This window comes from Canis lupus, chromosome 21, assembly GCF_003254725.2.
Source record: "Canis lupus dingo isolate Sandy chromosome 21, ASM325472v2, whole genome shotgun sequence".
In the NCBI taxonomy this organism is placed as follows: domain Eukaryota; kingdom Metazoa; phylum Chordata; class Mammalia; order Carnivora; family Canidae; genus Canis; species Canis lupus.
This window is the reverse complement of record NC_064263.1, coordinates 29,394,059-29,408,958: the sequence shown is the minus strand read 5'-3', so window position 1 is coordinate 29,408,958 and position 14,900 is coordinate 29,394,059. Positions and strand designations below refer to the sequence as shown.

Genomic DNA, 14,900 nt, shown 5'->3' with positions numbered 1-14,900 from the left:
TTAGTCATTAGTGAAATGCAAATCAAATTCATGAGATATCATAATACATACAATGAAAGCTGTAATAATTTTTTAAAAGACAAGCAAGTATTGATGAGAATGTGAAATGGGATTCCTCATATATTTTTGTTTGAAACATAAAATAGTGCAAGTGCTGTAGAAAACAAATGAGTGGTTCCTCTAAAATTCAAAACTAGACTTATATATAACCCAATAATTCTATTCCTAGATATATACTTGGAAGAAGTGAAAATAGGTGTCCAAACAAAAACTCCTATGCTACCATTTTTAATGGCACATTAATTTATTTTAATAAATTTATTTTTTATTGGTGTTCAATTTACCAACGTACAGAATAACACCCAGTGCTCATCCCGTCAAGTGCCCCCCTCAGTGCCCGTCACCCAGTCACCCCCACCCCCCACCCTCCTCTCCTTCCACCACCCCTAGTTCATTTCCCAGAGTTAGGAGTCTTCATGTTCTGTCTCCCTTTCTGATATTTCCTACCCATTTCTTCTCCCTTCCCTTCTATTCCCTTTCACTATTATTTATATTCCCCAAATGAATGAGCATATAATGTTTGTCTTTCTCCGATTGACTCATTTCACTCAGCATAATACCCTCCAGTTCCACCCACGTTGAAGCAAATGTATTTGTCATTTCTAATGGCTGAGTAATATTCCATTGTATACATAGATGTTTTACATTAGATGAAAAGTGGAAGCAACTCAAGTGTTCATCCTTTAAGGAATGGATAAACAACATGTAGCATAACCATAGAATTGAATAATATTCCTCCATAAAAACAATGAAATACTGGCACATGCTGCTACATGTCTGAAACTTAAAACATTATGGAAAGTGAAAGAAGTCACGTACAAAAGGCTACAGGTTGTATGAAACTCAGGCTGGGGAAATCCACAGTGACAGAAAGCAATTGATGGTTTCCAGGGTCTGAGGAAAGGGGGAAATGTGCAGTGGTTGCTTCATGAATATAGGGTTTTCCTTTGAAGTGATAAAAATACTCTGGAACTAGATAGTGGTGATGGTAGCAAAACATTATATATGCTCTAAATGTCACTAATGGTAAACTTTATGTATATTTTCCCACAATTAAAAAAATTAAAAATAATATCACATTTATTCTGCCTACATTTATTTACATTCCTCCTTCATGTAAATCAAACATACATACAGAAGTTCCTATCCTGTTATACTCTAATGCTTAGTCTCAAGAGACATTATCTCACTATCTAAATCAGTTTCAGGTGCACATGAGACTGTGTGTTTGTTTCATTGAGTATGATTTATCTTTGTATAGAGACCTCTGATCTCATGCAGAAAGTATCCTGGCCCACACACATCCAACATAAAATAATGAAACAGGCTCAGCACAAGTATACAAGACATTTCAATTCAAAAGAGGAAAATGAGAGGGACACAGTGATCATTGGCCCATGGCCATGGAGAACATAATTGCTGATTATTGCTCTGGAAGTGATCCCTATTGCTCTTGGTTTTGCCTTCTGTAGTCTTGGTTCTACCACCTAAGTCATACTTTTTATTATTTATTTATTTATTTATTTATTCATTTATTTATATGCTTTATTTATTTATTCATGAGAGGCACACACACACACACACACACACGACAGAGACACAGGCAGAGGGAGAAGCAGGCTCCATGCAGGGAGCCCAACTTGGGACTCAATCCCGGATCTCCAGGATCACACCCTGGGCTGAAGGCGGTGCTAAACTGCTGGGCCACCGGGGCTGCCCTTTTTTTTTTTTTTTTTAAAGATTTTATTTATTTATTCATGAGAGGCAGAGAGAGAGAGAGAGAGAGAGAGGCAGAGACACAGGCAGAGGGAGACATACTTCCTTTTTAATAGAAAGCAGGTTATATTGCCCCTTGGCAATTGTTCTCCACTTCCTTCTTGCCTGTCAAAATTAAGTTGTTCAAAGTCTTCTTTTCCTTTTGTATTGTATCTGTCTCTTTCATTCCAAGCTGATATAAGTTCCTTAAAGTTTTGTGGGGTTTCTTATGTGTCAGTTTACAAATCTGGACTATTAAACAAAAGCCACAGTTAGAATTCCCTTTAAGATACATCTTTCTCTACTTCACTCCTTCTGTGAGGCTTCCTTAGGAGTAATGTCATTAAGATTCTTAGTAGCTTTAGATTAATAGAGTCTGTGAGGCATGCCCTTAACATTCTGTCAGAAATGATGTATGAGAAAGTACCTTAAGTCTTTGAGATCTTAAAGATTTTATAGTCACACTCTTGGTATGATCTTTGCCTTGGAGCTGTTTCTTGTTTTGAGAATGGTTTGCAGTGAAGAGAAGATGAGAATGGAAATAGACTTGATTTTAAAAAGCAGTACATCTCTATTTTCTCTAAATTTTGTTTGAAAGCCAAATAATCTAATCTTTAACTCTTCTTTATCTATCCAAATTTTATTATACATAGCTAAAAGAAACTACCTAGTACTTCTGACACCCTGCCTGGAAATCTCTTTGGCCAAATCCACCAGTTCATTTTAAGTATTTTTTTCCAGTTATTGAATGCAATAGCTTGGCCAAATTCTATATCTCTATATAGAAAAGATCCTTTTTACCTTAGCTTGCAATTCTGTCTTCCTCACCTTTCTTCTGTCCCCATTGGCAGTCCTATTAAGGCCCATCAGTCTTGGGATCCCTGGGTGGCTCAGCGGTTTAGCGCCTGCCTTTGGCCCAGGGCGCGATCCTGGAGATCCGGGATGGAATACCACGTCGGGCTCCCGGTGCATGGAGCCTGCTTCTCCCTCTGCCTGTGTCTCTGCCTCTCTCTCTCTCTCACTGTGTGCCTATCATAAATAAATAAAAATTAAAAAAAGAAAGGCCCATCAGTCTTCATCTCTATGCACAGCTGTCAAATCAATGACACATGTTTTAGGTTTTAATAAGATGGAACCAGGTTTAAGGTAGCCAAGTTTCTTCTGGTTTTCTATTCTTTTGTATGTATCATCCTGAAACTTAATGGTATACAGTCAACAGATATATATTTTATTATGTTCACATATTTTAATAATAAATTTATTTTTTATTGGTGTTCAATTTGCCAACATACAGAATAACACCCAGTGCTCATCCCGTCAAGTGCCCCCCTCAGTGCCCGTCACCCAGTCACCCCCACCCCCGCCCTCCTCCCCTTCCACCACCCCTAGTTCATTTCCCAGAGTTAGGAGTCTTCATGTTCTGTCTCCCTCTCTGATATTTCCTACCCATTTCTTCTCCCTTCCCTTCTATTTCCTTTCACTATTATTTATATTCCCCAAATGAATGAGAGCATATAATGTTTGTCCTTCTCTGATTGACTCATTTCACTCAGCATAATACCCTCCAGTTCCACTCACGTTGAAGCAAATGGTGGGTATTTGTCATTTCCAATGGCTGAGTAATATTCCATTGTATACATAAAACACATCTTCTTTATCCACTCATCTTTCGATGGACACCGAGGCTCACATATTGTATAGTTCAGGAATTAAAAAAAAAAACATATTGAGGAAAGTTCTTTATTTTCTCTACAAAAGTTAAGAGTATAAGTTAGGGTAGCTGAAATGGATAAAGTTGTTTTAAAGAACTTCAATAGGTGGAGTAGGTCACCCTAAACTAGTCTCTTCACTTTGATGTCTGGGGTCCAGGCTAGGAAAGTGGATAGATGGGCTCAGCTAACACTCTTATATGGAGCTAAGCTCTGTAAATTTCCTTGTGTCTGAGTGGCTTTCCTTCTACCCTGATCATCAGTCCCTTTCCTTGCTCCTGTAATCATTAAACAATTAGTGGGGGTAATGATAAGTAAGAAGTTTAGCTCAACTTTTGAGCTTCCTTCTTTACAGGATCTTGTCTCCTCATATATTTTTGCTTTATCTTGTCTTTCACAAGAATAGGTCATGAGGAGTGGGGCAAAGGAATTATAGAAACATCGATTTAGGCTATAACACAGATGATGTAGAACCAAAAGAGCAAGGGCAGACTGATGGAATATAACATTGGCGAAGGTAGCTGATAAACATCTTGACAGCTCAAGTATTAATCAGGAGCTTAGACTTTTAATTTTGAAAGCAGAAAAGATACAGAATCTCAATTGAAAGGAAAGAGTAGATGGTTCTTGCCCTGTAGTTCCAGTGAGGATGGGGAGGTCTTTTAGAACCCTCCAGTGAATATCACAGTTGATGCTAAGAAACAGGGGAGACTACAGCCGGATCCCACTGGAAGCAGGGCAGCTGCATCAATATAAATGCCTACTCCTTGCATAGGAAAGTGTGGATCCAGAGAAATGTCGGACAATGTTTCCAAAGTCCATCCTCTCAGAGACATTTGGAAAGCTAGGTAAGGCTGTGTTGTCCTTGGTTAGGGCTGTGGGAAATAGCATGAGAAATGGGAAATGAGTTCAGGCTTACCCAGAATAGGGAGAGGGAAGGAAAGTAAGGACATAATACAGATAAATGCAGGAAATGCATAAATATAGGGAAAAAGGTAAAGAGAATACACAAACAAGATTTGGGCATTACCAAATTTTATACTCATAAACAATCATGGTCACAGATATTCCTATGAGTATATATATCTCTTTGCCTTTTTAGTCTCATCCATGCAGCCCCAGGAGACATGCAGAATGAAATTCTGTATCATCTCAGCTACTTTTTCTTACCTTATATACTAGGAAACTAATGTGAATATTAAGAGATCAATGACCACATTTCCTTGGTAACTGACACATTTCCAGGCCTAATAAATTAGATAAACAGGTATGTTTTTTAACAGTGAAATTCATGGATGAAACATCATGAAGGATAACTATGAATGCTGGTAGAGTTTGTTTCATTTTGTCTTGTCTTATCTTGAATAGGGTCCAAAACCAAGGTGAAAAGGTAGCTGAGTCATGGGATAGCACGTGGGTAGTTCTGGTTATTTCGGAGTAGCATATACCATGGGACTGGGAATTAGGGATGGATAAGATGAAAAGGTGCACAGTAGAGTTTCTCAACCTTGGCACTATTGATATTTGGGGGCATATCATTCTTTGTTCTGGGAGTGGGGGCTGTTCCATGAACTGTGGGATGTTTAGCAGCATTTCTGGCACCTACCCAATAGATACTGGTAACACTTCCCTCAAATTCTAACAGTCAGAGATATTTCCAGACATTAACAAGTATACCCTAGGGAGAAAATGACCACTGGTTGAAAAACACTGGAATAATCATTTCTCCTTTATCATTTACAGGACATGAAATGGTATTTATGTATGTGGGGCAAGGTAAGTGGGTAGGTGGAGGCTGTGGAATATGGTAAAGTAATGAGTAACATGATGTGGAATTGAGAAAATGATTGTCTTGTACAATTTGTTTCAGGAAGGTAGAAATCATGGTCCCCAGGAGGAGAGGCTGGGGCCCAGTCACATCACTCTACCTGGCAAATATTTGAGGATATGTCAATATATATTGATGGAATATATCAGTATACACAAACTTATGGAATGAATAAATGACTATTGGTTAACTGATTTGGAAATGTGGCTGTTGAAGCACTCAGGAGGATACATACTCATAGGAGGTTAATGCTCCCAGAAAATTAGGGGTGGGAATGAGATTGGTTTCCTTCTTTGGATGTAAATATCAATCTACAATTCTACAATCTTACAATCTAGTTCACTTGAGTGCTGGTTGTTTTTATGACTTTCCTCTGACTTTCACTTAAACTTTTTTTTCCCTGAGAATTTGTATTACACATACAATAGTTTCAGGTGCATGAGTAAACAAAACTAAATTTGTTGTCTCTGTTTCAGAATCAAAGAGAGGTATATGCACAAACACACACATATACATATATATGTATAACATACATATACATAAGCACACACAAAACTCACATTAATAGTCCTCAAATTCCCCAATAAGAGAATGGGTTGAATTACATATGGTAAAGCATTTTTCATATAAATTAAATGCAGTGCCTGTAACTCCATGAAATACAAAGAACAAAACCCTGCCTTGAATATCTACCTGATAGATGGATATTCTTCTTCCCTCTCTTGTTCAATCTTTAATATAGGGGAATGATCTGAGGAATAGAGAGACTTGCTCTATTCCTGGAGCCCTCTGATGTTCTGCTAAGGATGACAGATAAGTTTTGATAATATTGGAAGAAATGGGAGAAAATGAATACTGCACACTCATTTTGCATTTAACCAAGAGTCAGGAAAAAGATGAAATTGGAGCAAGAGTCACTAATGGGAAGTTGACATCTAACATGGTTATATCCAGTCACCAACAATAACAGAGACAATGTCCACTCTTAATGATACCCAATTTCACCCTTCTTCATTCCTACTCTTGGGTATACCAGGGCTAGAAGATGTGCATTTCTGGATCGGATTTCCCTTTTTCTTTGTGTATCTTGTTGCACTCCTGGGGAATACTGCTGTCCTATTTGTGATCCTGACTGAGCATAATCTCCATGAGCCCATGTACTACTTTCTGGCCATATTGGACTGCATTGACCTGGGCTTATCCACAGCCACCATCCCCAAAATGTTGGGCATCTTCTGGTTCAGCCTCAGAGATATATCTTTTGAAAGCTGTCTTTCTCAGATGTTCTTCATCCATTTCTTCACTGCCATGGAGAGCATTGTGTTGGTGGCCATGGCCTTTGACCGCTACATTGCCATTTGTAAACCTCTTCGGTACACCATGATCCTCACCAACAGAATCATCATCATCATTGCAGGCATTGCTATTCTGAGGAGTCTTTGCATGGTGATCCCACTGGTGTTTCTCCTCCTGAGGCTGCCCTTTTGTGGGCACCACATCATCCCTCATACCTATTGTGAACACATGGGCATTGCCCGTCTGGCTTGTGCCAGCATCAAAGTCAACATAATATTTGGTCTTGGGGATATGTCTATTTTATTATTGGATGTGCTTCTTATTACTCTTTCCTATGTCAGGATCCTCCATGCTGTCTTCTGCTTGCCCTCCAAGGAGGCTCGACTCAAAGCTCTCAACACCTGTGGCTCCCACATTGGTGTTATTTCAGCCTTTTTCACTCCAGCATTTTTCTCTTTCTTGACACATCGTTTTGGCCACAACATCCCCCAGTATATCCACATTTTTTTAGCCAATCTATACATCGTTGTTCCACCAGCTCTCAATCCTGCAATCTACGGGGTCAGGACCAAGCAGATTAGAGAGCGGGTTTTGAGGATTTTTTTTAAAGACATTTAACCATTGGTAGTCCTAGAATTACAGTTCATATTTGCTCCATTCACTCATTAGAAGGGGGTTATCATTTTAAAAGATAGAAGTAGCAAAGGTGAATATGAACATTTCTTTCTCTGTAATCCATTGAGTTTACAGATAATAATAAATTTATTGGTGATAATATTACAATTTTTAAGTATTGCATCTTTTACAAAATGCTTATACTTATACTATTTGATAATCAAGGTAGTCCTATAAAGTCATTACTATATTCACAAGCTTTCAAGTGAGAGTTTGATGCTGAGTATTGCTAAATTATTCATCTGAAAATTCAGCTGTTAGGAATAGATTCTTAAAAAAAAAAGGAATAGATTCTTAAGTCAGGTAGTTTTAGAATTATACTAGTTTCTGAATCACCAGAAGAAATATGAAAGCAACAGAATGAAATTTGTTCAAGGATTATACATAATTTTGGTGACAGAATTCTTAAAACACTAATGACATTATTTAACTTACTATGATTTACTGTTCTAAATAATCTACTTACAGTAAGACACCTATTTCTTATGTGAATCCCATGATGTAATCACTTAATATTTGTATTTTCATATAAATAAACTGTAGATGAAAAACTTCTCCATAAAAAGGTATGATTGATATTTTGGCCCCAGGCATCTAGAGAAATAGAAGGCATGCATTTAGAAATGAAATAAAGAGAGCAGGAAATAATGGTACATGATTATGAAAGATACATTCATTAAGTGAATATTTATTAACTTCTGCATGTGCTGAATGATACGTGGCTGGTTGGTGATAGACAGATGGAAAGACAGGATCCAATATTCTAAGAAACCAATGATGGCAGTTAGGCTACTAAGGCAAAGAACATCATGCTATATAGGATTACATATTAACCTATATTTGGGAGGCGCTTTATAGAAACTTTGTAATAATATTAAATAAATATTCAGAAGCTGGGCTAATATATTAAAAATAGCCACATGAAACTAGAACTGTATTTGACTTTTTTTCAATTTCTAAAATAGTCATATGGAAAATTATTGCCCTAGTCATAAAGGAGGTTTTATTTTTTGTTTGTTTCATTTTGATTTCTTTCCTTAGAGAGAGGGAAGGGATGCACGTGGTGGGAAGGGGCAGAGGGAGAAGGAGAGAAAATCTCTGGTAGACTTTCCATTGGGTGAGGACCCCAGACGTGTGGCTCTATCTCAAGACCCTGAGATCATGACTTCAGCCAAAGTCAAGAGTTAGGGACTTAACTGAGTGAGACACTCGGGTGCCTCTCTTCCTTTGAGGAAGGACATCTAGCTTACAATTTTTTTTTTTTTTAGTAATAAGAGGATAAAGGTTAAAAATATTTGTTTGGCACATCTAGGTTAGACATGACTGGTGTTTACTGATATTTCCAGCTTTCTTTTTCTTCCAGGAACATGAGTGGATTACATGTGTCCAAATTCTTGCAGTTACACTTGGCCATGCGACTTGTTATATCAGTGACATATATATATTATGAGAGGAACCATTTAAGAGTGATTATGTACTTCTCCATTTCCCTCCCCCTACTCTTGTGTACCCTGAAGGCTTTTGTTAATATGCTTTATCAAAAATTCTGGTGCCTTCATCAGAATAGATCCTTGAGTGACTACAATAGAATCTTTCCCCACCCCCAAAATCTCTATTAGTTGTGTAATCTAAACAAGAATTAAACCTTTGATTGTTTAGCACACTGAAATTTGGGAGACGATGGGTGTTACCTCAGCATAATCAAGAGTATCTGGAATGATATCACACTCATGGACAAGAAAGAGCCCAAATATATATGCTTAGCTAAGATTAACTAAGTTTTTCCTGAAGAACAAAGTTAGAAGATTTATTCTGACAGAACACAAGACCTGCTGAAAGGCGATAAAGACCAATAGCAAAGCTAAAGTAATTGAATAGTTTGCTTTTGACTCAATTGTAGAAAACCAGTCCAGTGAGGTTGTGCAGAGTCCAGAAACAGACCCCAAGATACATATTTATTTGAATTATGGCAGAGATAACATGGCACTACCATGACAAAATATAGTATCAACAAAAGATACTGGATTGATTGGAGAGTCATGAAAAAATAATGAATCTTGATATTTATCACACAAACATCCTTCCCAAATGAATTGTAGGTGTAAGCTTGAAAGGAAATTAAGATTATCTTTCATCAAAGACACTATTAACAGAGAAAGTAGGCAAACCAGATGACTTGTTTTAAAGAATATATAGAGGACTCCTCTATAGATAGAAAAGAAAAAGAACATCACCACATAGAAAAATTAGTAAAAGACTTGTATAGGATTTCATAAAGGAGGATATGCCAGTGAACACAAAATGATGGTCTACTTCCTTAAACATAAAGTAAATGCATTTGAAGTTACCAACTAGGTCTACTATGGATGACCAGAATGGATAAAATTAGAAATGTTAAGTAGCAGTACACATCCAGAGCAACTAGAATCTTCAGACATTGCTAGTGAGAAGGTAAATTGGTAAAATCAATTTAGAAAACTAGGGACAGCCTGGGTGGCTCAGTGGTTTAGCTCTGCCTTCAGTCCAGGGCCCAGTCCTGGAGACCCAGGATCGAGTCCGACGTTGGGTTCCCTGCATGGAGCCTGCTTCTCTCTCTGCCTTTCTTTCTCTCTCTCTCTCGAATAAATAAAATCTTTAAAAAAGTTTTGAAAATTGGCAGAATCACAGAAAACTAGTCATGTGCATATGCCATGATCCCAAACTTCCACTCCTAAAATAATACCCAATAAAAGTATTACATAAATTCACTGGAAGACATGTACATCAATGATCATAGAAGCACTATATGTAACAATAAGCAATTGAGACAGCTCAAATGTACATTAATACTAGAATGTATAGGGATCCCTGGGTGGCGCAGCGGTTTGGCGCCTGCCTTTGGCCCAGGGCGCGATCCTGGAGATCCGGGATCGAATCCCACGTCAGGCTCCCGGTGCATGGAGCCTGCTTCTCCCTCTGCCTGTGTCTCTGCCTCTCTCTCTCACTGTGTGCCTATCATGAATAAATAAAAATTAAAAAAAAAATACTAGAATGTATAAAGAAAGTGTGATATATTCAAACAGTGAAATACTATGTACCAATGAGAATGAAAACTGTGAGTATAAACAACAAATAAGTCAAGTAGAATAAAATATACACACATGTATCTACCTACATCTATACACATGCATCTTTTAAACTTCAAGAACAGAGTGTTACTACAAGGGCGGAAGTGTCAAAGTAGATTCATATAAACCAATAGCAGTGACTTATCCTTACCAGGATGTCTAGTTACTAGTAAACTTACAATAGAAATTAATTAGAGCAATTGTTTTTCCTGAGCCACCAAGAGTGCAAGAGAAAAAAAAATGGATATTTTAACAATATTTGTTCCTCCAATCCATGAGCATGTAATGCTTTTTCATTTCTTTGTGTCACCTTTAATTTCTTTCATCACTGTTTCATAGTTTTCAGAGTATAGGTCTTTAAATTCTTTGGTTAGGTGTATTCCTATGTACTTTATCATTTTTGGTGCAGTTAAAAATGAAATTGTTTTCTTAATTTCACTTTCTGGTGCTTCATTATTAGTATATAGAAATGCAACAGATTTTTGTATGCTGATTTTGCTATCTTACTGAATTCAGCTATCAGTTATAGTAGATTTTTGGTGGAATCTTTAAGGGTTTTCTATGCATAGTATTATATCATTCGAAAATAATGAAAACATTACTTCTTTCTTACCAATCTATCTTACTGAATTCAGTTATCAGTTATAGTAGTTTTTGGTGGCAATTTTAGGATTTTCTACATATAGAATTTTTAAAAAGATTTTATTTATTTATTCATGAGAGAGACAGAGAGAGAGAGAGAGAGAGAGAGAGAGAGAGAGAGAAACCAAGAAACAGACTCTTAACTGTAAAGAACAAATTGATGGATACCAGAAGGGAGGTGGGGGAGGATGGATGGAATAGATGATGGGCATTAAGGAGTGCATTTGTGGGATCCCTGGGTGGCGCAGCGGTTTGGCGCCTGCCTTTGGCCCAGGGCGCGATCCTGGAGACCCGGGATCGAATCCCACGTCGGGCTCCCGGTGCATGGAGCCTGCTTCTCCCTCTGCCTGTGTCTCTGCCTCTCTCTCTCTCACTGTGTGCCTATCATAAATAAATAAAAAAAAATTAAAAAAAAAAGGAGTGCATTTGTGAATTGCACCAGGTGATGTATGGAAGTTTTGAAACACTATACTGTACACCTGAAACTAATATAACACTAAATGTTAACTATACTGGAATTAAAACAAAAACTTAAGAAATAAAATTTTTTTCTCCTTAAGAGTTACATGAGAGACTCCTAACTCTGGGAAACAAACTAAGGGGGGGTGGCAAGGGAGGTGGCGGGGGATGGGGGTGACTGGGTGATGGGCGCTGAGGGAGGCACTTGATGGGATGAGCACTGGGTGTTATGCTATATGTTGGCAAATTGAACACCAATAAAAATAAATTTATATAAAAAAGAGTTACTATTTAGGGAAGGAAAAAGCCAACTACAGAGTAGGAGACAATATGTGCAAAACACATATGTCATGAAAGACTTGTATCCAGAATATATAAAGAACTCTCAAAACTCAAAATTAAGGAAACAACCCAATTTAAAATATGGACAAATGATTTGAACAGACTCTTCAGCAAAGAAAATTGTATGGATGGTAAATAAATGCATGAAAAATGCTTGTCATCACTAGACTTCAGGGAAATGCACATTAAAATACAATGAGGGAGCACTAGAACCTATTCAGATGAAAAATCCCAAGAACGCCAATTACTGGTAAGCACGTGGACCAGCTGATACTCTCATACATAGGAAGTATTAATGATCTCTAGCCAACAGTCACCAGGAATATGATTATAGTTTTTTAAAAAGGAGAGTTTACCACCTGTTGCACAAGAGACGCTACATGCTGTAGTGAAATGTTAGGGATCTCAGTAAGAGTGTTCAAGGAAGGGCTTGATATTGGATTTGTACTTCTTTAGGGGACATTTTTCAGAAGCAGATGCTTTTAAGAAAAAGGACTAATTCTATTATAGGTTATCAATAACTTTTAAATAGAAATTAGGAGAAATGGAGTGGGGCTCAAGATATATTTTATTAAAATAGCCACAGTCACTCACATTAGCTAGGAGAAAACTTTTTTTTTTAACTGTATCTTTTGTCTCTGCTCAGACATACTTACAGAAAGAAGAGTGTTTTTTGTTGTTGTTGTTGTTTTTTTAAATATTTATTTATTCATGAGAGACACAGAGAGAGAGGGGGGCGGGCAGAGACACAGGCAGAGGGAGAAGCAGGCTCCATGCAGGGAGTCTGATGTGGGCTCGATCCTGGGACTCCAGGATCATGCCCTGGGCCAAAGGCAGGTGCTAAACTGCTGAGCCACCCAGGGATCCCCAAAAGAAGAGTTTTTGTTACACTCCATCAGCACAAACACAAAGTGACCTTGCCTGATGCTCATACTTAGTGAAATTGTTTATATTAACTGGACATCATCATGGTCAAGATATTGGTGTCTGGATAGCTATCAGCTGACAGATATTAGAGCTACTTTTTTCTTTCTCAGAAGAGAGCCAGTCTTTCATGATTTTGTACTTATCCAGGCTAAACACAGTACATAATCTTTCTGTGATGTCCTCTAATGATATATGTTGCTACTTTGCTTTGCAGTTTTTATTGTGCCACTTTCAAAGCCTCCTCTGAAGGAAATTGAGTTAGGAAGCCTAGAAAACTCATCAGTTCCTTGAATTTCTGTAATTCTAAAATGCCCCATATATGTTAAAACTTAGTTATTTGTATAGTCATATGTGGTTAGTATTAACTATGCAACCAGAATATAAACTTCTTGGGGAAAAGATTTATGGATGCAAGATATTATTGATCACATACTTAATTTTAAATAAGTGCTCAGTGGCTAACTTGACTTCTAAATTAAGTAAATGATATTTGCTGGAAAAAAAGTGGTACAATCATTAGAACAGCCATGGGTAATGAGGTGGAAAAATTACAGGCTGGCTTATATATCATTCTTGTGGGGCTGATGGCAAGAGAATAATTAGAGAGAGTGGATTGTAGAGAATGAGAAATTCTTTCAAGTTGGGAATCTAAGAGGAGAAACTTGAAAGTCCCAAGGGATTCTGTTGCCCCTGTGCTTTTTTTCTACCCATAAACCTGTGTTGAGAACTTGTGAATTCACTGTTGTTCATGTTCTCTCTGGTGTGGCCCCAGAAGAACAGCTACTCTCAGTTAGAAGATTTTCAATATCAGTATAAACTTTTGTCCTTGAATCCAAGTTATGGTGCTAAGACATACTTGGAGCAGATATTGGTCAGGATTGTAGATTCTTCAATATTGGCTTTTCCTGAAGCTGGTAAGTTGGATATATGCTTGGCTGCTATGTGTATTTAAACATATAGGTTAGGAAGATTTGGGCTTGGGTTTATTGATCTAATCCCCTCATTAAATTTACGATATATAGTTATATATGATATAAATATTAATTTTAAGCCATAAATCAAAATATTTTACATGGAATTTCTAATTGGAAGAATTTCAGGTAATTTTGCATATTTTAGTGTTTTACAATTTTTTTTTTCACAACAAGCATACCTACCTTAATGATAAGGAATAAACTAAGCAAAAAACTTATGTTGTGGAGGTATTATGACCTTTCTCTCTCCTGTTTTCTCTTTCCCATTCTGCCCCGTCTTGCCTCATTTTCCTATCTCTCCCAATCTCTCTGTTCCGTCTTTCTTCTTCTCTATCTCTCTTCCTTTCCCTCCCATTTCTAAAGCTCTTTAAGCCTAATTCTACTTAACTTTATTATGTGATTGCCTATTTCAGAATTTCTTTTGTATTTAATATCAAAAAATTATATTCTCAATTTTTTCAATACATTTTTTATTTTTTATTCTGATCTGTGCATATTATATGGCCACATGTTTAGATGTTTAGATATATATATTCACTCTTATTTTAGTCTTCCCTATTATCAAGCAATTTTAGCATTACATATATAAGCTGTGGATAAAAATGCAAAACATTTGAAAAAATGATGTTCATTTAAAGATATCACTTTCCTAATAGCAAAACTCAGTCATTACTCACTGACTCTTCCAGTCTATCTATCTTTTACTATTTTCCTAATACTAGGGCCTAGTTTGGTAAAAATAAGATGATCTAAAAAAAAATAAGATGATCTTCTTTCCATCCCCCACATCATGAACATGTATGTATTTATTTAGATATCTATCTGCCTATTTGGTCTGGATTAGGAGGGTGGATATCATTTGTGTTGATATGAATCTGGCACATGGTAATTGCTCCTAAACTAGTCTTGCTCCATGGTTTGCAAATGAACAATTCTTATCTCAGGGAAGGCTCTCACTTTACTCAGCACTGTAGAATACCCGATAGAATGTGTTTTTGGTTTTATCATAGTTCTTGAGTTTTTATTGTTTATTCTACACATGGATAAAGACCTGGATAGATGGCATAAGCATCTCCGGGGTAGGTGGCATGCAGAATGAGGCTGTCTTTCGGTCATTCCTTTTCCA

At 37.1% G+C, this 14,900-nt stretch overlaps 1 protein-coding gene across 4 annotated transcripts in view; it reads left to right on the top strand.

Moving 5' to 3' along the window:
• The window catches only part of LOC112667529 (olfactory receptor 52E8-like), a 59,913-nt gene extending 52,341 nt beyond the window's left edge, over nt 1-7,572 (top strand). For all 4 annotated transcript variants that reach the window (XM_049099033.1, XM_049099032.1, XM_049099035.1 and 1 more), the window contains exons 3-4: nt 5,268-5,300; nt 5,395-7,572. In XM_049099033.1, the coding sequence (XP_048954990.1) occupies nt 6,328-7,266 (939 nt within the window). In that variant the 5' untranslated portion in view covers nt 5,268-5,300; nt 5,395-6,327 and the 3' untranslated portion in view covers nt 7,267-7,572. The remainder of the gene's footprint in view (nt 1-5,267; nt 5,301-5,394) is intronic.
• Nucleotides 7,573-14,900: the final 7,328 nt, after the last annotated feature.